General features: G+C 34.4%; 3 protein-coding genes across 3 annotated transcripts in view; 1 reads left to right on the top strand and 2 right to left on the bottom strand.

Moving 5' to 3' along the window:
* LOC121728165 (fatty acid synthase-like) overlaps positions 1-10,747 on the top strand; it is a 48,014-nt gene extending 37,267 nt beyond the window's left edge. The window contains exons 31-36 of the mRNA XM_042116288.1: positions 1,971-2,133; positions 2,351-2,510; positions 3,078-3,222; positions 4,026-4,241; positions 9,646-9,709; positions 10,085-10,747. Coding sequence (XP_041972222.1) covers positions 1,971-2,133; positions 2,351-2,510; positions 3,078-3,222; positions 4,026-4,241; positions 9,646-9,709; positions 10,085-10,653 — 1,317 coding nt within the window. The 3' untranslated portion in view covers positions 10,654-10,747. The remainder of the gene's footprint in view (positions 1-1,970; positions 2,134-2,350; positions 2,511-3,077; positions 3,223-4,025; positions 4,242-9,645; positions 9,710-10,084) is intronic.
* A 3,710-nt stretch (positions 10,748-14,457) lies between these two features.
* LOC121728380 lies at positions 14,458-17,509 on the bottom strand. Its single transcript, XM_042116554.1, has 6 exons — positions 17,498-17,509; positions 17,040-17,199; positions 16,355-16,514; positions 16,125-16,269; positions 15,343-15,619; positions 14,458-15,211 (listed from the first exon to the last, which is right to left on the bottom strand). The coding sequence occupies exons 2-6, from the start codon at positions 17,197-17,199 to the stop codon at positions 14,646-14,648; spliced, it is 1,308 nt and encodes a 435-aa protein (XP_041972488.1). The 5' UTR covers positions 17,498-17,509; the 3' UTR covers positions 14,458-14,645.
* A 2,229-nt stretch (positions 17,510-19,738) lies between these two features.
* LOC121728375 (fatty acid synthase-like) overlaps positions 19,739-20,845 on the bottom strand; it is a 52,042-nt gene continuing 50,935 nt past the window's right edge. The window contains exons 29-31 of the mRNA XM_042116547.1: positions 20,685-20,800; positions 19,949-20,102; positions 19,739-19,807 (exon numbers count right to left, since the gene is read on the bottom strand). Of these exons, the coding sequence (XP_041972481.1) occupies positions 19,959-20,102; positions 20,685-20,800 (260 nt within the window). The 3' untranslated portion in view covers positions 19,739-19,807; positions 19,949-19,958. The remainder of the gene's footprint in view (positions 19,808-19,948; positions 20,103-20,684; positions 20,801-20,845) is intronic.

Genomic DNA, 20,845 nt, shown 5'->3' with positions numbered 1-20,845 from the left:
ACTTGTCGAAAGCTATATTTACTTAAATATACACGATCATGAAATATTCTTTCAAATTCATTGAATATGATTTTTTACTTTGTATTTATTTATTTGTAAGATCATCTTCTTAGTTATTACTTATTACTAAAAACAGGTTGTTTACCTAATTAAACATTATAGAGCACAAACTAATTCCAAAGCAATCATGTTCATGAGGTCTTCGAAATCCATGATGATCCGTGTAAAAGTAATACCACAGACCAGAGTAGGTAATCGACTGTACGACGTAAAAGTGGAGCTATGTATTGAATAATCTAAAAAAATATATTTTCAGCAACTTTTCAACCATACATGCAAAATAAAAATGGAAAATGCAGATGTATTTCATTATCAAAGAAATTTTTCTTTGCTTTTTATGATTAATATGTAATATAATAAGTTTACTAGATGACGCCCGTAACTCCGTTGTGCCATAACTCTTGCACAACGGAGTAACCGCGCGTGATTCGGGAACCGTACATTTTCCCGAGACAAAAAGTATCCTATGTCCAGTGGCGTAAATATAGGGCTGGCAAAATGCCATGGGCCCCCGACCCAAATGGGCAAAAATTTTTAAGTAAGTACATAATATTGTTTATTATAAACGTGACGATTTTTACTGATAGAGCCCCATCAATTTGCCACGGGCTCCGGATCTTATAGTTACGCCACTGTCTATGTCCTTTTTCGGGACTCTTAAGAATATATTATGGAGTTATCCATGCCAAATTTCAGCAAAATCTGTTCAGCAGTTTAGGCGTTAAGAGGTAACAGACAGACACACTTTCGCACTTATAATATTATTAGTAAATTAGTAATATCAGTAATTAGTATATTATTATTATAATATTATAATATGCGAAAGTGAATATTAAAGGAATTAGTACTTAATAAATATTGAACTGACAATAATTTTATTTATATCGTTTTTTCAATTACAATATATTATTATACATAAAACAATGGTATTAAAAATAACTTGCACGTGATATTTTATAAATATTCATGCGAGATTTAGATTTAAGCATGATTAATAATCGGCATGTTGATTTCGATACGTTTCCCAATTCCGTCTCAGAAACGAATAAAACGTTAATTCATGAATACAAGATTGGGAATTTTTGCACCCTACAACACAACAGTACCTCGTACCGCCCATATTTGCCTTATTCAGAGCACTTTTTAACGTTTTCAACGTGTTTTCATTTTTAACTAGTAAACCGTATTTCACAGCTGATCGCACTCTGACACCCACGTGTTGCCTGAATCTGCCATTTGCCGCGCCACTAGAGATATCCAAGAGGCCTATAGCTATAGATTGTATCATATTATTCTATAGACATTATTTCTGTCATTATAAAAAAATATATTTTGTATTTTTTGAGAAGCTGCCTGTAACCTGTAAAAAAGAGGGTGAATATATATTTTAATTCATTTCACTCAATTGTGTTGGGTATCGTTAGTTATTTAAACAAAGGCATGGATTCAATTTTCATACACTATTTTTTAGCCCTTTTCAAATAGTTCACCTCCAAACCTCTTGTTTACAAGTTTAGGCATTTGTATAGTTAGAAGTTTAAAATTTCTGCGCCTATAGCTAGGAGCTATAGGCGGCGAGAGCTATATATTTAGGAAAATAATTATTTCTAAAGAGATCAGACAATTTTTTTAAAATTTGTGAATTAAAATCACAAAAAACAAGTTTACGTTATTTACCACTAATTTGAGCTTTAAAAATTATAGTATTCCTTAATATTATGATAATAAAAATAATTATTTAGTATATAATTATCATAATATAAAATATATACAGAACCCGTGTATACTGAAACACTGTTTGTTAATTAATTCGTCAGGTACTTCTAGACTTCGCCAAATACCTAGTCAATTTTTTTTTGTAAAATGTAGAATATATTTACAAGCAATGAGAAATGTTTAAATATTTTTAGAATGAAAGAAATGAATTTAAACGTATTTCTACAAAATCGGTGTCAATGAATGACGCAATTGATGCCGTAGAACGAGCATTGACTTCACAGAAGAAGGTTATATTAGTGCACGCGTCTGATGCACCAAGAAAAACTTTGCTACAAGAAATAATGTCACTTGCAGGTAAAAAAAAATATAATGTTACTTATTTTGTTTATATTAATTTATTTATGAAGTTTTAGGGCCTGTTTCACCATTTCCTGATAAATTGCCGGATAGACTATTCACAACTTATTTGATAGATTATCCATACTCTATCTGTCAAGTTAGGTGGTGGATAGCCTATCTGGCCCTTATCAGGAAGTGGTAAACAGACTCTTAATATTGTATTTCAAATCAGATGTTAAACTGGAAACTAAAATTGGAAAGCCCAATTTCGATTTGACACTGAAGGAGCTTCACGTGGATGATACTAAACTATTGGCTATTCAGGGCTTTTTGCGGGATGTGTATGAAGTAAACTTAAATATCCGAGACATACAAAACCTCTCAGTGAAATCGTAAGTCTCAGTTATTTTTTGTGAAATTATAATAGTACCTTGCAGTTACCACCTCCTTACTTTGTCATTATTAAGTGTTGCTACATACAATATAGCTACTATATTGTATGTAGCAATATAACGCCATCGTGGTCCAGTGGTTCAGAGCACGGCTCTTGACTCGGAGGTCGTGGGTTCGAATCCCGCGTTGAAAACAATGTTATTTCCAAGTTTGGTTAGGACAATGCAGGCTGATCACCTGACAAGTTTGATGATCCATGCGTCGGATGGGCATGTAAAAAGTCGGTCTTGCGCCCGACCTCTCCCCAGTCGTGTCGGTCTTCCGTCCAACTGGGTTATGAGAGTAAAAGGAATAGAGAGTGCTCTTGTATACTGCGCACACACTTGGGCACTATAAAATTACACCTTCACCGAAACCAGTGTGGGAGTTATTATTATTATATACTATAATAGCCAGCGTTCGGTTGTCATCAGCGAACAGTCAAAAATATTATTTTCGACCTGAAAAATTATACTTATATCTCCTTGAAATGCATAAGTGTGTACTAAATATCATATAATTTTTAGCATTAATGAACTGGGAAAACATTGTATTGAATACGAGTTTGAAGAAAATAAAGGGATAGCAACATATTTTCCTGCGCTTTATAATGATGAGCTATTATATACGACCGATATGTTGGTCATGCCCACTCTAGCCTTCTCGGCTGAGGTAAGGACAAACATTTAATTGAAATCGTACCATCACTATATTTTTGCTCTTCGATAGAATATACTATCGATGAAATTGATTCTTATGCAGTTGACGGACCTACGTCATTTGGTCGGCTTATGTCAATTCAATAGTTAGCTATGCCGATCATAGCTAACTATTGAATTGACATAATACGGATGGGTTTGACGTAACGCGACCAAACTACTAACCATGGAGGACCTCCATCTGCTAAGAAATCAACTTCTCTGATAGAACTTATTGGCAGAATAAGGAAATCCACAATTGCACACAGGCTCAGATCTAGGCACATTCCGAGTTTTTTTTTCCTAAATAGTAAAAAAATGCCTTTCCCATCTATGGGTATTGGGGCGCTATTGAAGTCTTACGGCCGTTCCCAATATTTGATCTATCTCTGGTTTTGCCCCACTAGAGATAGGAATAGCTCACAATTGACATAAAATATATGTCTCTAATGTCTAATCTGAGCTATTCCTATCTCTAGTAGGGCAAAACCAGAGATAGATCAAATATTGGGAATGGCCGTAAGTGATTAGAATTTGAACTAAACCAATATCAGCACATTTCATAACATTTATAGAAATAAAATGATGCACATTGGCCAGATTTATTTGTTTTTTATTTGTTCTTAGCAAAATAATGCGTTATGATGGAACGAACTTACGCTGTGTATCACAAGTCCCTAAAGTCTCTAAAGAATAAAAAATATATGCAATAATATGCACTTACTATTAATTATCTTCTTTATTTTATTTTTAACTCACAAATCATTTTTATTTCAGTTCAAAATCGAAAACAACCTGAATAAGCCACACTTGTGTATAATTCCTGGCGTAGAAGGATATCACGAAAGCTTTTCGGTAATATGTGAGCGACTAAAGCTTCCCGCAATTGCACTACAGCCGGGCTTAGATCATCCTTATGAGACCGTTCCAGATTTAGCGAATCGATATATTAATGTTTTGAAGAAGAAAGCTGCCCTGAACAACAATTTCTATTTACTTGGCTATGAAAGTGGTGTCTTAGTTGCTCTAGAGATGGCAGCTATATTAGAGAAATCTGGTAAGCACTCTGTTCCATTAAAACATTTTTCATAGGCAGAATATGAAAAATCTGCGTTGTTTGGAGTAAATAGTCTTTGCTCCTCTTTGCTCCAATAAAAATTTGTCCTAGTGGGACGAACGAATAGAAGTGAATATTTATATTCATCCGGTGGTTTGTCTCAATTTTATATTACTAGCTATTTGACCGAGCTTTGCTCGGTATTCGATAAAACACGAATAAAATGACATTTAGCTAGTGATTTAATTTGGCGCTGCGTCTGTGATTTAATTTATTAATTTCTTATTTTTAGGTCTAATTGGGACAGTCTTCTGCATCGGCGGGTCACCAACGGAAATATTCAAAGATATCAGAAATAACCTTAAAGAATACGAGACAAAGGAGCAACTGCAAATGGGGGTCTTAAAACATGCATACTCGATTATGACTGCAGAAGGCACAGTTTTATTGGACAACTTTTGTGAAAATTTAGAATGGCCACAAAAGGTTGATAAATTTATGGACATGATGACTGGTAAACTTTCACATTCTATGCAATATACTAGGAAATGGATCGATAACATATATTTAAAATTGTTATCATTACTAGAAAGTGGCTGCGTCACCACCAAGATTTCCTCCCAAATAATATCTTTACGTCCACAATATTCTACTAGCATGGATCTGTCACTGCAAAATCATTCTCACAAAAAAGTTATTACGTACCAATTAGAGTCACCACTGTCTTATGCACACCTGGATATGATGGTTGCTACGATCATTAATTCTCATTTGGACCATGAGACTTTGGAATTATTCAACAAAAGGAACATTTGTCAGTCCTATCCTATTAAGATTGAAACTGTCATTCTTTAAATCATGTCGGAACCGGCCTTGACATCTTCTTATATTTTGATTTTAATTGAATGTGTGATGTGGTGGGTGCAAATAAATACTATACGCAATTAATTAGTGTCATTTATTTCGTTTGTTCCTCACGTAACTTGCACATAATATGTAGGTACATACATTAGCTATGTCCACACTATGCACTTTCATCTTCAATTTTCGTCATCTTCTTTCATTCAACTTTCGTTTTGGCGCATTCAATAATTGTATGCGTCAACGAACGCAACGCCAACATTCCTATTTTTGTTCAGCAGCAGTGTCTGTCAGATTATTGTAACATGTGCGACGAGAACATTTTACTGGGTGGAATATATTATGTACGTCTTTTTTGGTCATAAGAAATTCCAGAAAAAAAGAACCAAGCGAAAGTTTTGGATACGGTCAGAACGCATGCGTCGCGGGCATGCCTCACGTGCGCTGTTGACTGCGCTATGACGCAAGCCTCTGACGAACAAAAAAAGGCACAGTGTGGACATATCTGATAGGGTGGAGTGAAAAACATAAAATTTATTTTTTTGATCTGTGTCAATAATAATATATACAATGTGTCCCGACACCGGTGGGCGGTGTCCGATCCTTTAAAAATTTGAGAGCCAATGCCATAGATCATAATCTATGGCATATTTTATCGACAATTTTGCTCTAAAATTTTTCTCTCTTTCACGGTTGTAAAATGGCAGCCATTTTAGTTTTTCTCAGGCTGTAACACTAATCTGACCAGTACTTCTCAGGTAAATATCCTATGAAGATAATTTAAAAAAATTGAACTCATAATTTATGGCATATTTTAGTGAAAAATTAGCTTTCAAATAAATTTTTTTTCCAACTTTTGAAAAAAAAAATTCTCTGGCTTCATACTAATCTGACCTATACTTCATAAGAAAACCATTATAACTTCTAAACTATCTGTTTAGAGCATTGAAGTAAAGAATTTATTTAAGATGAAAACCTCCTCTATCTTTTTAAAATAAAAAAGAACCAGTTTAATGCGCTAGATTTTCTTAAAATTTGGTTTTTCTAAGTTTAATTCCACGAAATTTATTACATATTGCCTGTGTAAGCGTAGTCCACAAGTTTAGCTATACATATTATATGTAATATGTGAACCGCATTAAGATTTTGATACAAAAATGGAAATATTATTCATTATTTTAGGGGTCCCCATAGGTACAACTGAAACAAAAAAAAATTTTTTCATCTGACCTATGCGTGGCCTATCTACAGGGTGTAACAAAAATAAGTGATAATACTTTAGGGTGTGTACGTGTTCCTTGTAGAGAGTTCACTGTGAAAGTAGCAGCGCTGAAAGACCAAATTTTTTTTTCACTTTTGTATGGGGAAACTCGTGACGCTCGCGCCCTTGTCCATACAAAAGTGAAAAAAATTTTTCGTCTTTCAGCGCTGCTACTTTCACAGTGAACTCTCTACAAGGAACACGTACATACCCTAAAGTATTATCACTTATTTTTGGTTACACACTGTATAGATAGGTCTTCAAAAATCATATTGAGGTTTCTTGTATCATATTTTTCTAACCTGAATAGTTTGCGAGAGAGACTCTTCCAGAGTGGTAAAATGCGTGTCGTCGTCCCCCCCCCTCTAACTTCTAAAGTAGGGGCATGATAAGTCTAAAAAAATATATTATTTTGAAGTCGGTACCAGCTAATTTTATAGTGAGTTCAGTCAATGTCAGAATATCTGAAGCTTTTGGGACTGGTACCGACTTCAAAGTAATGAAGACTGTAGTATGTACAGAAATAGTTTAGATTTAGAGGAATTCTGAAAAAGGCACTATTATAGAGTAAGAGTTATTTAATACTTTTTAGTTCATATTATTATTTTTACCTTGGAAGTCGGTATTAATTTTTTGTTAAAAATAATAATTTCACTCTTTTTACTTATCTACAAGATAAGGCTTTATGCGTAAATAACCACTACGAATGTTAACTATTCACATTATGTTACTGTAAGCGAAATTGTGGTAAATGCTTGCAGTTATCTAAGCGATGCTGCAATTTAAAAACTTTTATCTTTAAAGGTTCAGGAGTTCTGTTCAGTGCCTTTGGACCAAGAGACATCTTCGTATGAACTTTCTCTTATTCGTAACATAATATGTTTAAGTTACTAGAAACAAACTTTAACCACTATGAGTCTTTTGATAAATTTCAAGGATTTCCCTCGATTGCTTATAGATCCCATCATCAGCTCACCACTTTCGTAATTATTATACAAAATCAAGAGTATATCCTATACAACAACACAAGAATTTTGAAAATCGGTCCACAAACAGCGAAATAATCGTCAAAAACATCTGCTTCGATGCAAAATATCGCGAAAAGCATCAATAATTGGGTCATAATGTGATGACCCATGGCATAATTATGATTGTGATCATGATGATCAATTAAATTGATCTGTTGGCTTATGCTTTCAGTTATTTAAACAACGCCGAAATTCCCGAACCTGTATCTATAAGGATTTAAAAGTTATGTTGGGTACCTTCGGATCCAGGGTATAACCTGGTGCGAAATATAACCTGGTGCGAAATCTTACTTTTTGGTAGCATTTACCTCGAATGCTTCAGAAAAAATTGAAATCACTATATGTTTCGTTACAAGTTTCAAGGAGTCCCCTCGATTCCTCCAGGATCCCATTATCAGATCACATTAAATTCGAGTTAAACGCTATACAACACAAAAAGAATTTTGAAAATCGGATCACAAACAGCTGAGTTATCGTTGAACATACAAATAAAAAAAATAAAAAAAAAGATACATACAGCCGAACGTATTACGTCCTCCTTTTTGAAAGTCGGTAAAAATTGGTTTGAACGAGATCTAGCAAGTAGTTTTTTTTATACGTCATAAATGGTAAACCTTAAACCAACAAAAAAAAAATTTCATCTAACCTATGCGTATCTATGGATAGGTCTTCAAAAGTCGTATTGAAGTTTCAAATTTATATTTTTTCTAATCTGAATAGTTTGCGAGAGAGACTCTTCCAAAGTGGTAAAATGTGTCCCCCCCCCCCCCTCTAACTTCTAAAGTAGGGGGATGATAAGTCTAAAAAATATATATGATGTACATTACTATAAAAACTACCAACGAAAATTAGTTTGAACGAGATCTAATAAGTAGTTTTTTATACGTCTTAAATAGTAAACCTTATATTAACGTTCATTAAATCCACTGAGATATAAAAATAAATCAAAAACCTTTTAATTTCATAAAAATAAACCTTATTGCTGCTGCGGAACCCTTCATGGGCGAGTCCAACTCGCACTTGGCCGGTGTTTTATCTTCATAGGATATTTACATGAGAAGGTACTGGTCAGATTATTGTGAAACCTCGAGAAAAACTAAAACGGCTGTCATTTTACAACCGTGAGAGAGAGAAAAATTTGAAAGCCAATATGTCGATAAAATATGCCATAGATTATGACATTAAAGAATCGGACACCGGTGTCAATATAAAAATTAAAAATAATATTTATTAAAAATATTTATATTTCCTACGAATAATAAAAACTAAGGAAAAGTAACTCCGTCATAAAACATGCTCCACAATACTTGTCAAAAAAGTGTACCTTAGGACCTAAGGTTTTTCCCTTTTACGTAATTGATAGGACTGAACACTTCAAAAATTTAATTAAAATACATGTATAGACTATTTTAAAATGAAAATATGTTATTGTAATTAGGTAGTACCTATTTTCAATGTAAATTCGATCAATTTGATACTATAAAAAGCAATGTCTTGCGAAAAATATCACTTTAGCGTTAGTAGCAATTGTGTAGTGTACTGAAACTTAAGTTCTTCGGGCACAGGTATTAATATTCTTGATTCTTGATTAACAATTATTACGATTCTTCTAAATTATGATATTTTGCGTTTAAATTTTTGATGATCTTCTGTATAATGTAAGCCATACACGTTACGGTTTGCCGGAGAGGTCTACCTGTGCAGGTATGCCTACGCAGATAGACCGGAATGTGTGTGGGAATAGACCTGTACAGTTTTTTGGACCTGCGCAGGCGACCAGGTGCCAGACACATTCCAGTCTACCTGCGCAGGCACCTCTCCGGTAAACCGTAGCATGTATGGCAGCCAGACGCTTAGGTATAAAAATATACTAATTTTCGCCTAGAAAAATCATATAAATAATAGCGGTTGCCCAAGGCGATTTTAGTCACTTTTTTCTTCAATATGTCTGTCTGACGTCTATCCGTCCCTCCATCAGTATATAATAGCCGCATAGTAATTTTCTAAGGGTCCATGATTCATTTATTTAAAGGGAAATTTGGTCAAAAATTAAGTACCTTATTTTATTGCATAATTATTATAATGAGAATCGAGTACCGAGTATTCTCCTTAAGTATTGAGTTTATATAGCTGTCCCGGCTAACTTGGTGTCACTTTAAAACCTTGCCTGGACTTCAAGGATTATTTTACTTGCTTGGCTACGAAAGTGGTATCTTTGTCGCTCTGGAAATGGCAGCTACTTTGGAAAAAAATGGTTTGTATTGAAATTAATATTATTTTTTTTTGTCCCATCGATCGTGGAAAAACGAGACACAATAGCTTATCTATTGTTATCGTGCCCGGATGTGGCCGCTCGAGGCGTCATGAATTAAGATATTTAATCAAGTTCTTTTTTTTTCAACGCTTTCTGCGGTTAAATTATAATACTAATACGTACAACACAAGACGTAATCTATTTAAAATGTTGTCTATTTATAATTATAATTTAAATCTTAGTTATCAATTGAGTACCTACACAGCTGACGTGCGAAAGGTCTGAGAAAAAATATCATTGATTATTATCAACGTAATTTATCAGAGATTTATATTTTTATTTATTTATATAACTATATGTTCTTATTTTTTCCAGGTCTGACTGGGACTGTTTTTTGTATCGTCGGAACGCCAACAGAGTTAATCAAAGATTTTCAAAATAACCTAAAATGTTATAATACCAAGGACGAGTTGCAAATGGGAGTCCTAAAGAATGCATACTCCCTGATAACTAAAGGAGACCCGAATGTTTTAGACCAATTCTGCAAGAATATAGAATGGACCAACAAACTCGACGTATGCATGGACATGTTGCTAGGCCAATTTCCACATTCAATCCAATATACCAGGAAATGGATCGATTATGTATATACAAAGCTGTCATCACTACTGGAAAATAACTACAAACCCAAAAAGATATTATCTCAAATTATATCTCTTCGTCCGTCATATAAATATTCTTCCAATATGGATATGTCCCTGCGAAATTATTCTGACAAAGAAGTTATAACTTACCAACTAGAATCTTCACTATCTTGTGCTCCTCAAGACATGATGTGCGCTTCGATCATTAACTGTCATTTAGATTCCGAAACTTTGGAAAGATTTAACAAAAGAAATATTTGCCAGTCTTATGCAATTGAAACCGATAATGACACTCTGTAAACAATTTTTCTAATGGTTTTTTGGTCTTGTTACTTTTTATATTATCTATTTTGGCTTGTCCTTTGGTGTATGTGAATAAATAACTTGCTTCATATTTTTGTGCAGTTTATTTTAAATCCTTTACTTATTTACTTTTAGACAATCTGGGGGCACTGCCAAGATTTTTAGCAAAGGCACGGCCGTACCATACTTTCCTCGAAGCAGTTCGCGGCTATTTCACACCCCCCTTATCTTGGATATTAACAAAGCTAGGGATTTAGAATTTAGGTGACTAGAAGCAAGTATCAAAACTAGCTCAACCTCCAAATTACATGAAATTTCGATAAATAGTTTAATAGTTACGGATGGTCAAAGTTACTACATTTTGTCACTCACTGACTGACAGATCATATAAATTCTAAGACACTTCTAGCAGACTTAGAACCTTGAAATTTGGTACCCGGATAGGTTTATATTCACAATGAAAGGAAAAATTATGAAACCAGCCAAGTGCTAGTCGGACTGGCGTACAGAGGGTTCCGCACCGTAAATTTGTATGGGAGCCCCCTTTAATAATAAATACACAAAAATATAGTAATTTAAATTCTGAAAAAATATATGTGTTAGTTAAGGATCTTACACAGTGGAATTTATATTCCATTACACAATATCATGAACTTCACTCGATAGAAAAAAATCCCAAACTTACCTCTTCTTTTAACGAATTTTCCATACTATGTCCAAATTATTTCGAATTTTCAGATAATTTTTGCACTGAATTAAAGACAAAGAATATATTATCTAGGGCGATTTGTTTTTTTGACTCGATTTAATTGATGTTTAAAAAAACGACGATCAAAAAACTATAAAATAGCAGGCGCAAAGTGTGTGACTGAAAGCGTACCAGCCGAACCTTCGTTAAAAGAAGAGGTAAGTTTGGGATTTTTTTCTATCGAGTGAAGTTCATGATATTGTGTAATGGAATATAAATTCCACTGTGTTAGATCCTTAACTAACACATATATTTTTTCACAATTTAAATTACTATATTTTTGTGTCTACTGTCACTTTTAAATCTTGAAAATCGACCGTTTTTGGGAATACAGGGCCTTAAGATTGAAGCTTGAAAAACAACAATTTTAGTTTTGGTTGTTAAGTTTTTATTATGCCATACTCTCGTACTAAGCCTCCCAAATATTGTTGCCGCTTTACCAATGCGGATGTCGATCCCTGTGTCCAAAGAAAGATTGTTGGACACTGTCGATCCTAAGTAGCAAAATTTGTCTACTACCTCAACGGCGTGCCATTCAAAGTTAATGAGGGGGTTTCTTGAGTACCTTGGGTTAGAACAACAGTCTTTTTTGTATTAATGGACAACCCTCCTCGTACTTCAAGCAATATTCAATAAAAGTGTTATTGAGATTAGCCCTAACACATACACAACACATAGCTATAGGAGTTATGTTATAATCTTCCAATATATTATAATATGCATACTTCCAAACTTAAAATAAATGCAAAAGTATGTCCGTCTGTCTGTCTGTCTATCTGTCTATCTGTTACTTCTTCACGCCCAAACCGCTGAATCGATTTTGCTGAAATTTGCTATGGAGATACTTTGAGTCCCGGGAAAGGACACAGGATACCGGAAGAATGTACGGTTCCCGTGCGATAAACGGACATTGGCGTAATGGAGTTGCGGGAGTCGTATAATATTATTATGTAGCAGCATTTGTGATTAGACTTTAGTGTAAGATTTTTACTGGTCAACATTTAGTACTCTTTTAGGTTGTACGAGTATTATTTACCTCGAAGCCAGTTTTGTAGATTGTTCTTGTATTTATGGGTCGTTGTGAAGTAAAAAATATTTAAATAGTTTTTTGTTGTAAATAAGCGCTGATTGTCAAGTTTTCGTCTTCCATAAGGCTGACTCCACACACCTAACGTGCGCGTTCCTCCAGCGTATGTGCGAAGCGAGCGCACTGCATAAGGCTGCGTTTCCACTGAAGCGGAGTGGAGCGGAGCGGAGCTTAGCGGTGCCGAATTTACCAATCACCATGCTCGAAATCTTCACTGTCATTCCGCTGGAATATAACGATTGGTCAATTCGGGCACCGCTAAGCCGGAGCTTACTAGCCGGAACTGAAGCGGAGCGGAGCGGACTCCGCTCCGCTTCAGTGGAAACGCAGCCGAAGCGGCGCTCGCGAGCGCGCTGCTTTCTCGCCGGTTCGGGAACTAAGCGTGAAGAACCAGCGTAAAAAACTCGCAAAATGTGATAATACATACATAAACTTAGCTGCTTGAAATAAAACAATCAGCTTCTTACTGTTAAAACATAGGTTTATTAAAGAAAATACAGGTAAGTAATGATGAAATAGATAAATTAAATATTAAATTATAAAGAACCAATAAGGCCAAAAAATTCACTTTTGTTGTATAGGAAACTCCCTTAAATATCAATTCTATTCTTTTGAAGTTGAATAAGTAATTAATTAAGTAATATTTCTATTGCTGCTATAACATCAAAAACAAAGCAAAATAAATATTGTATTCAAAAAGGCTTCCATATAACACACGTGATTTTTTTACTGTTTTGGCTCTACAGGATGCAACAAAACTAAATAATAATACTTTAGAATGCGCCAATTTTTTGTGATTTGTATTCCCATACAAGAGTTAAAAAAAGTTACTCTTTCAGCGCTGTTACTTTTACAGTGAATTCTATATAAGGGACACGTACACACCATAAAGTATTATCACTTAGTTTTGTTACATTCTGTATATCTATAATGGCAACGTCAGGTAGGCAATTGAAATGTTCACAAATACACAATATTGTTTTACTATAATAATTAAAATTAAATTTCAAAAATATATAATCAAGGGTCCTCATATACAAAAAAGAAAAAACCCAATTTTTGACCTATTTTTGCTCTTGCTCTTTTGGCTTCTACTGTTTCATCCTGAAAAGGTCGTTTTGTATAAATTATAACCGGAGATGTCTATAAGCCATATATTTACGTCTCAATATTTTATATTATTACCTACTGAAGCATTACTTTTCAATTGAACAAAATGGTCGTAGAAACCATGATGTTGAAATCCGTGGATTTAAAATATCATTGTTAATTTGTTGGTTTGAAAAATTTCGTTAAAGCGATTTATAGTAAAATCTTGCCTTTTACTACAAAATGTTCAATAGTATTATTTTCAAGTAGGTACTGTGTTATTTTGTTACTATATTGATTTGAAAATTATACGAAAAAATGTCTCATACTACATACATTTGAAAAAAATAAAAAATGCCAACATTACGACACAAAAAGAAAACTGGACATAGACAATGAATTGGAGTGTTGTAAAATAATTTTTGGGAATTCGAAACCGTTAGAAACAAATGGTCAAAATGGGTGAAGGGTCGATATGTATAATAACAACCACGATTATTATTGTCATTATTTATTCCAAAAAGATACAAAATTTGGGGTTAAAAAGTTCGTGTGTTCGTGATATTGATATTTAGCTATGTCCACACTGTGCCTTTTTTGTTTATCAAGGGCATGCGTTTTAGCGCAGTCAGCGGCGCACGTGAGGCATGCCCGCGACGCATGCGCTCTGACCGTATCCAAAACATTCGCTTCGTTCTTTTTTTTCTGGAATTTCTCATGACCAAATAAGCCGCACATATTTCACGCAGTAAAATGTTCTCGTCGTACATGTGACAATAAGCTGACAGACACTGCAACTGAACAAAAATGACAATGTTGGCGTTGCGTTCGTTGGCGCAGTAAATTATTAAATGCACCAAAACGAATGTTTAATGAAAGAAGATGACGAAAATTGAAGATAAAAGTAAATAGTGTGGACATTAGACATATCTTTTGATCGGTCTTTGATTTTAATTAGGTCAATCAAAATAATTAAAGCCCGCCACTCGCAACCTAGTTTGCTAAGAGCCATAAGAAGTCTCGTTTTATGGCTCGTAGCAATCATGCTTGCCGTCTATTTTCTATTCAATCTGCGGTTACATCATCATTGGATAAAGAATAAGTATGACAAATATTCCTATGATTATATATCTCTAATATGGCTCTATCCAAGTGGGAATTAATGATCGTAGCACACTTCATATTAAGGTGGGTAGTAGGCAAAGACGATTCTAGTTGATACGTAATGATCTTTTTGTTTGAACAATTTTCTAAGGATGTGTCGATGCTTGTTATATATTTTGGTCGCAGTGATATTATTTGCGAGTTCATTTTTTTCATTTCATAAGTATTTTCTAGTGATGATGATAACTGTGTGTACAAATAATTTATCCATTTTTTAGTATATTCAATGGAATATTGAAATTTGCCACGCATTCGATCCATGCATTCGACAAGCTTGTTTGGCCAATCCAAATTTTTAGGCAATGAGTCTAATACGCTCGGGTCTTCTTTGGTTGCTAAAGAGTATGCATGCTTGAGAACCGCCATTTGTAAGTGTTCTTTATTCTTATAATCTTTCAAGTTATTTCTAAAATCTTCGACAACTTCTGTTGGTGTTCCGCCGACGCAAAATACTGTGCCAGTCAAACCTAAAGAAATGAAACAGAATTTTAAAAAATTAACTTTTCACTAAAGCTTCAATAATAAAATAACAAAAAGTTTTGTGCGATTACATACTAAATTCATTCATTCATCCATCTGTTTGAACCTTTTTACTTACCTTTGCTTTCTAGTATGGCTACCATCTCCAAAGCAATCAGGACTCCACGCTCGTATCCAAGTAAATAAAAATTGTTATGAAGCGCAGATTTCTTTTCCAAAGCGTTAATATATCTACTAGCTAGTTCCTTGAATGTTTCTTTAGGGTGATCTAGGCCTGGTTGCAGTGCTATTGCAGGAAGCTTAAGTCTCTTACACAATTCCGTGAAGCGTCCGTAATACCCTTCTACGCCAGGAACGATACACAAGTAGGGCTTACTCATGTCGATTGTATTATGCTGAAAAAAAAACAATTGACATTGTGTCTCGGTCTTTCGATTAGTCGTTTTGAATTTGGCAACACTATAATTTTATGAGTAGCTTTTAATTTAGTACTTTTAGTTTATACTATGAAAAAAAACACTATAATATTATAAGAAAGTAAGAGATAATATAACCGAACTCAGTAGGTATAAATATAGAATTGCAAATTACAACGTAAAAAAAAATAAAAAAGAGAGCAAATACCTAACGAATATTATTAACAAGACTTTGATTTAATTAAAGCAAGGGATACTTAAAATATGATATTATGTACCATCGATGAAATTGTTTCATAGGCAGATGATGGACGTCTACGTCAATTGATCTTAGAAGTTATCTGTCCGGTGGGTTTGATATAACACGACCTAATTACGTTGATCCGTCATCTGCCTTCATTATATTATTGTGATAGCATTTTATTGTACCATCCATTGCTTCAATGGTACAATAAAATGGTATCGCAAATATAAACATATTTACCGTAGCTGAAGAAGCTAAAGTGGGAAGAGAAAACATGTCTGTGGTATATAAGAGCTCATCGGAATATAGAGCCGGAAAATATGATGCTATTCCGTGGTTTTCTTCAAAATTGGAGTCTACACACTGGCTTTCCAATTCGATTATGCTGAAAAGGAATATTGTTTAAATAAGTTAACAAATGACAAAATCATATTCGGTAATATTTATTCGGACAATCAAATTGAACTTACGCTTTCACTGTAAGGTTTTGTACATCTTCTATGTTTAAGCATATTTCATATACATCGCGCAAAAAGCCTTGGATTGCCAAAAGTTTCTGGTCATCCATATTTAGCTCTTTCAATCTAACATCTTGATGAGAAGCTTGTGATAAGTTTTCTGAATCAATATCTAATGGAAAAATATTAAATTTATTAGTATTCAATATGTGTGATACATGCAGAATGAAGAGGCAGCAGCCTTCACTGAAGAGACAAAGAAGTGTAAAAAACGAATTTTATGGATGATATTAAAAAAAATATTATACAGGGTGCAATTAAACCTTCCTGCCAAATTTTTCCAGGGCTTAGGTATCACTAAGAGAGTCCATTTAACTAAACAAAATTGGGTGTTATTTTTTTTCAATGACATATTTTATCCTTTTTAAAATCGTTGCAGAACGGTCACTCGCGGCGCGGGGGAATGATCGGAGGTAACGCGGGGGGAGGCGCGCGCGCGGGGTCAAATCACGAGTGGGTGACGCGTCGTGTCCATTAATTATTGTACTGTTTTTAGGATAACTTTCGGAAGCTATTTCTCAAAATTTTAGTACTGAGTGATTATAAAAGAAAAAATACATGTATTTTTATTTTTAACAAGGATCAATATATCAAAATTTGGCAGGAAGGTTTAATTGCACCCTGTATAAATACTTACCTGCAAGAGACATTATTTCTTCAAGCATTGTTTTTCTCGGTGCGTTAGATTGGTGTACTAAAATAAACTTCTTCTGTGATGCGAGCGCTTGTTCCAAAGCATCCATTGCGTTATTCATAGATATGACATTCCTTTGGGGTTCACGCTTATCGGCATACATCTATAGAAATTTCATTTTCTTTGTATTAAGCTTACAAAAATACATTTAATACATCTATCTGCACATTCATTTTCAGAAGTAGGACGAATATTATATATTTTGTAATTTTTTGGAGACAGAAGCTTTAGTCTGTACTTGTTTTTAATATCTATGGACCGTCTTAAAAATAGTTTATTATAAGGCCATTGGTTGACCTACTTAATTTGGTGGAGTTATATCAACTCAATGTTAGTTACAATCTAGATTGTAACTAACATTGAGTTTTATTATGATTATAATATGTTGATTTAGTACTGACCAATTGCGCAAAACCACTATATTGTAACTTTAAGATAGTAGGTACATAATCTATACATCTATACATATTACATACAAATAAAATTGGAGTGTCTGTTTGTAGTGTTGAAAGAACCGTTTTTTACTACATGCATATGAATCTATATACGATACAAACCAAAACAGCATTTTTTTTATTTTTGTCTGTATGTCTGTCTGTCTGTCTGTTTGTTCCGGCTAATCTTTGAAACGGCTGTAGCTATTTTGCCGGGACTTTTTTTGGTAGATAGCTGATGTAGTAAGGTGTAGCTTAGGCTACTTTTTAACCGACTTCCAAAAAGGAGGAGGTTATATTTTTACTTTTTCATATTTGTTAGCGGACTGTCCATCTTTGTTATTATACTATGTTGACGCTAACGAAGTCGCGGGCAACAGCTAGTATTATTATAAAAATTTCACTTACTACATCTACGTCTGGCAACTGATATTTTGCTATCGCCCCATCGTGTCCGTTTGTTCTAATTCTTGAACTTGGCTTGATATTTATTTGGCCTATTGTTATAAGCGCAGAATATCTAAAAATATTTCAAAATAATAGTTAAGGACATGTAATTTCTATGGTTCTTCTAAGTAGTATAAAGTAACACATTTTGTAAGTAATAAGTTTTGATTATTATGACTTTTATTTATGGCCAGTGATATTACCAATTAATTATTATATTCAACTCGCAATGGTGGAAGTATAAAAAAATAACTTTACCGACCAGCAGTTTTAATGGATTTATAAATCACTACTATTATTTCTATTAATAACTTACTTGGGTGAATAACGAGATCTTGATAGAACTTCTTCAAACATATTCATGGTATCAGTTATTTTTGTATTTTCTTTATTTGAAACTATGACTAGCACACTTTCAAGTTTGTTCTCTTTTATACAGTCTGTTACAAATTCTGTGTCACTATTTTTCAAATCAATTTTCATAAGTCGAATGCTAACGTCCTCGTCTTGCCATTCTCTGAAAAAGAAATTGTAATCCAATGTTCTTGTATATTTTTCAAATTTCCTTATTTTTTTTTTTATGAAAAAAGGGGGCAAACGAGCAAACGGGTCACCTGATGGAAAGCAACTTCCGTCGCCCATGGACACTCGCAGCATCAGAAGAGCTGCAGGTGCGTTGCCGGCCTTTTAAGGGGTAACAGGGGAGGGTAGGGGAGGGAATTACAGGGGAGGGTGAGGAAGGAAATAAGGGAGGGTAGGGAAGAGAGAAGGGTAGGGGATTGGGCCTCCGGTAAACTCACTCACTCGGCGAAACAGAGCGCAAGCGCTGTTTCAAACCGGTTTTATGGGAAAACAATTAAATTATTATTGTCTAATATTTTCAGATTTTGCCAAACACGCTTAATTTAGTTTTGCTGTTTATATAATATATTTTTATGGTAGCCTTTACTATCCTACTGCTGGGCAAATATTATAGTAATAACAAAAAATGTACAAAATATTTTAAGATAATCCAAGATACTTGCAGTTTTCGGATTTTCACCGCATTTGTTACTTTGTCTAGTAACAATAGTAGGTTTTTAGCTCCACGTTTAATGAGTCTCTCGGCAAGTTTTAATGCCAACTTCTCGTTATCTGAAGCAACAAGTTGCCATGAAGAACTCGAACATGTAATACTGCAAATAAAACAGGAGTTAATAGCGGTTGCCAAATGCTAGGCACACATCGGCAAAAGTTCAGCGCTAAACATTTTATGATGTCACATTACTTTTTACTATAATTTATATAAAAAAACTAGCTGTCCCGGCAAACGTTGTTTTGCCATATATATATTTTTTTTGTATGAAAAATAGATGTTGGCTGATTCTCAGACCTACTCAATATGCTCACAAAATTTCATCAAAATCGGTCAAGCTGTTTCAGAAGGGGTATGGCAACGAAAACTGTGACACGAGAATTTCATATATTAGATATATAATCTCGCTATAACTCGAGAACCCCTGAACCGAAACTTTGGCTAATTTTAGTCTTGTTATATTCGTGGAAATAATATAAGGAGAAAAGTGATACTTACGAAGTTCACCGGTCATCTAGTTAATAATAAAATATCACTGAAAGTAACTTAGTATTAAAATAATGCATAGATAGTGGATACCTAGAAATTATATTGTTTTGCTTGAGCTGTTGTAGGTCAAGCAGTACGCGACCACGATTGTTGCCAGCAGCTTGGAGACGGAAGGCTCGTGGAGCGTCCTGCGCCTGGTATGTAACGCGCGTCAGAGGCCGCACGTACCCACGCCTTATACCGTCGATCATCAAAGAGCGAATTGTCTGAAAAACAGATATAGAAATAAAATTTAATAGATATTTAGGACATGGTTCAGAGCAAAATGTTTCTCTTTAAGAGATTGTCTAAGCCTTAAGAAGACCTTGCCCCACCATCATTAATCAAAAATATAATAATCAAAATACCTTGATGTCCTCAGAAAAGCCTGTTTGAAATATAGTTGAAAAATCTATAATGTAGTACATTCTTTGCAATGTCAAATTGTTCATCCCATAGGTGTAGTTTTCGCGGTGAGGAATCACTACTGTGTCTATCAGCATCCCAGAAGCTCCAAGACATCTAAAAGAGAACTGAAAAGAGTCATAGCATCATCATTGTAATTATTTTAACATATTATGGCAGTTTGTAAGTATAATGTAAGGTTTTGTGTGTTTATGTCGTCTTGGAACTGTTTTGCAGCACCCTCTGTGTCAGTTTAAAAAAAAAAACCAAAAGTTCACCCCAACTAATTTATTAACCTAAAATTAAATTAGTTACACTCTAAGCTACGACTTCCCGCACCTTACTTGCCCGGCTTCCAGAATCTAACTGACTGAGGAATTGAACTAGAATGAATACTTAACGAAAACTGCAACGCAAACGGAAAAATATCGGGGAATATAGAAATGCTTAAGTAAACGGAATGTGCTAACTGAACGAGATGTAACAGAACGTATAATTATTATGAACAGTGGCAGCCTTACACATTAAGAGGCCTAGGGGCGCAGTTCTTTGTGAGGCCCGGCCCCGGCCCTTGGTAAGCATGTCCTTGCGAGGCCCTTTGGCCGTCTGTCCACCGCCACCGACACCAGGACCTCACCGCCAAAAATTTAAATGAAATGCCACTATTTGATCTGTTGCTTGACGCTTAATTTTACTTACATTTTTAAGCTCGTCCGTTGCGCAAGATATAAGAACATTACATCCTTTACCATTTGTAGCGCGAAGTATGTCATAAACGAAATTTAAGTCACGGGAATGGTCAATAATGTGATCATCTAGAAAAAAAAATCATATTTTATTAATCAGGTTGATATAATATT

Source organism: Aricia agestis, chromosome 6 (genome assembly GCF_905147365.1).
Source record: "Aricia agestis chromosome 6, ilAriAges1.1, whole genome shotgun sequence".
In the NCBI taxonomy this organism is placed as follows: Eukaryota; Metazoa; Arthropoda; class Insecta; order Lepidoptera; family Lycaenidae; genus Aricia; species Aricia agestis.
Note: the sequence above shows the minus strand (reverse complement) of the source record. Positions and strands in the feature narration are given on the sequence as shown.

Excerpts from the sequence above, each read along its gene's own strand:
- LOC121728380 (XM_042116554.1), bottom strand. The coding sequence starts at position 17,199 with ATGTATGCCGATAAGCGTGAACCCCAAAGGAATGTCATATCTATGAAT. Across the intron at positions 16,515-17,039 it reads AGAAATAATGTCTCTTGCAG|ATATTGATTCAGAAAACTTA; the intron begins GTAAGTATTTAT and ends TTTTTCCATTAG. Across the intron at positions 16,270-16,354 it reads CAAAACCTTACAGTGAAAGC|CATAATCGAATTGGAAAGCC; the intron begins GTAAGTTCAATT and ends ATTCCTTTTCAG.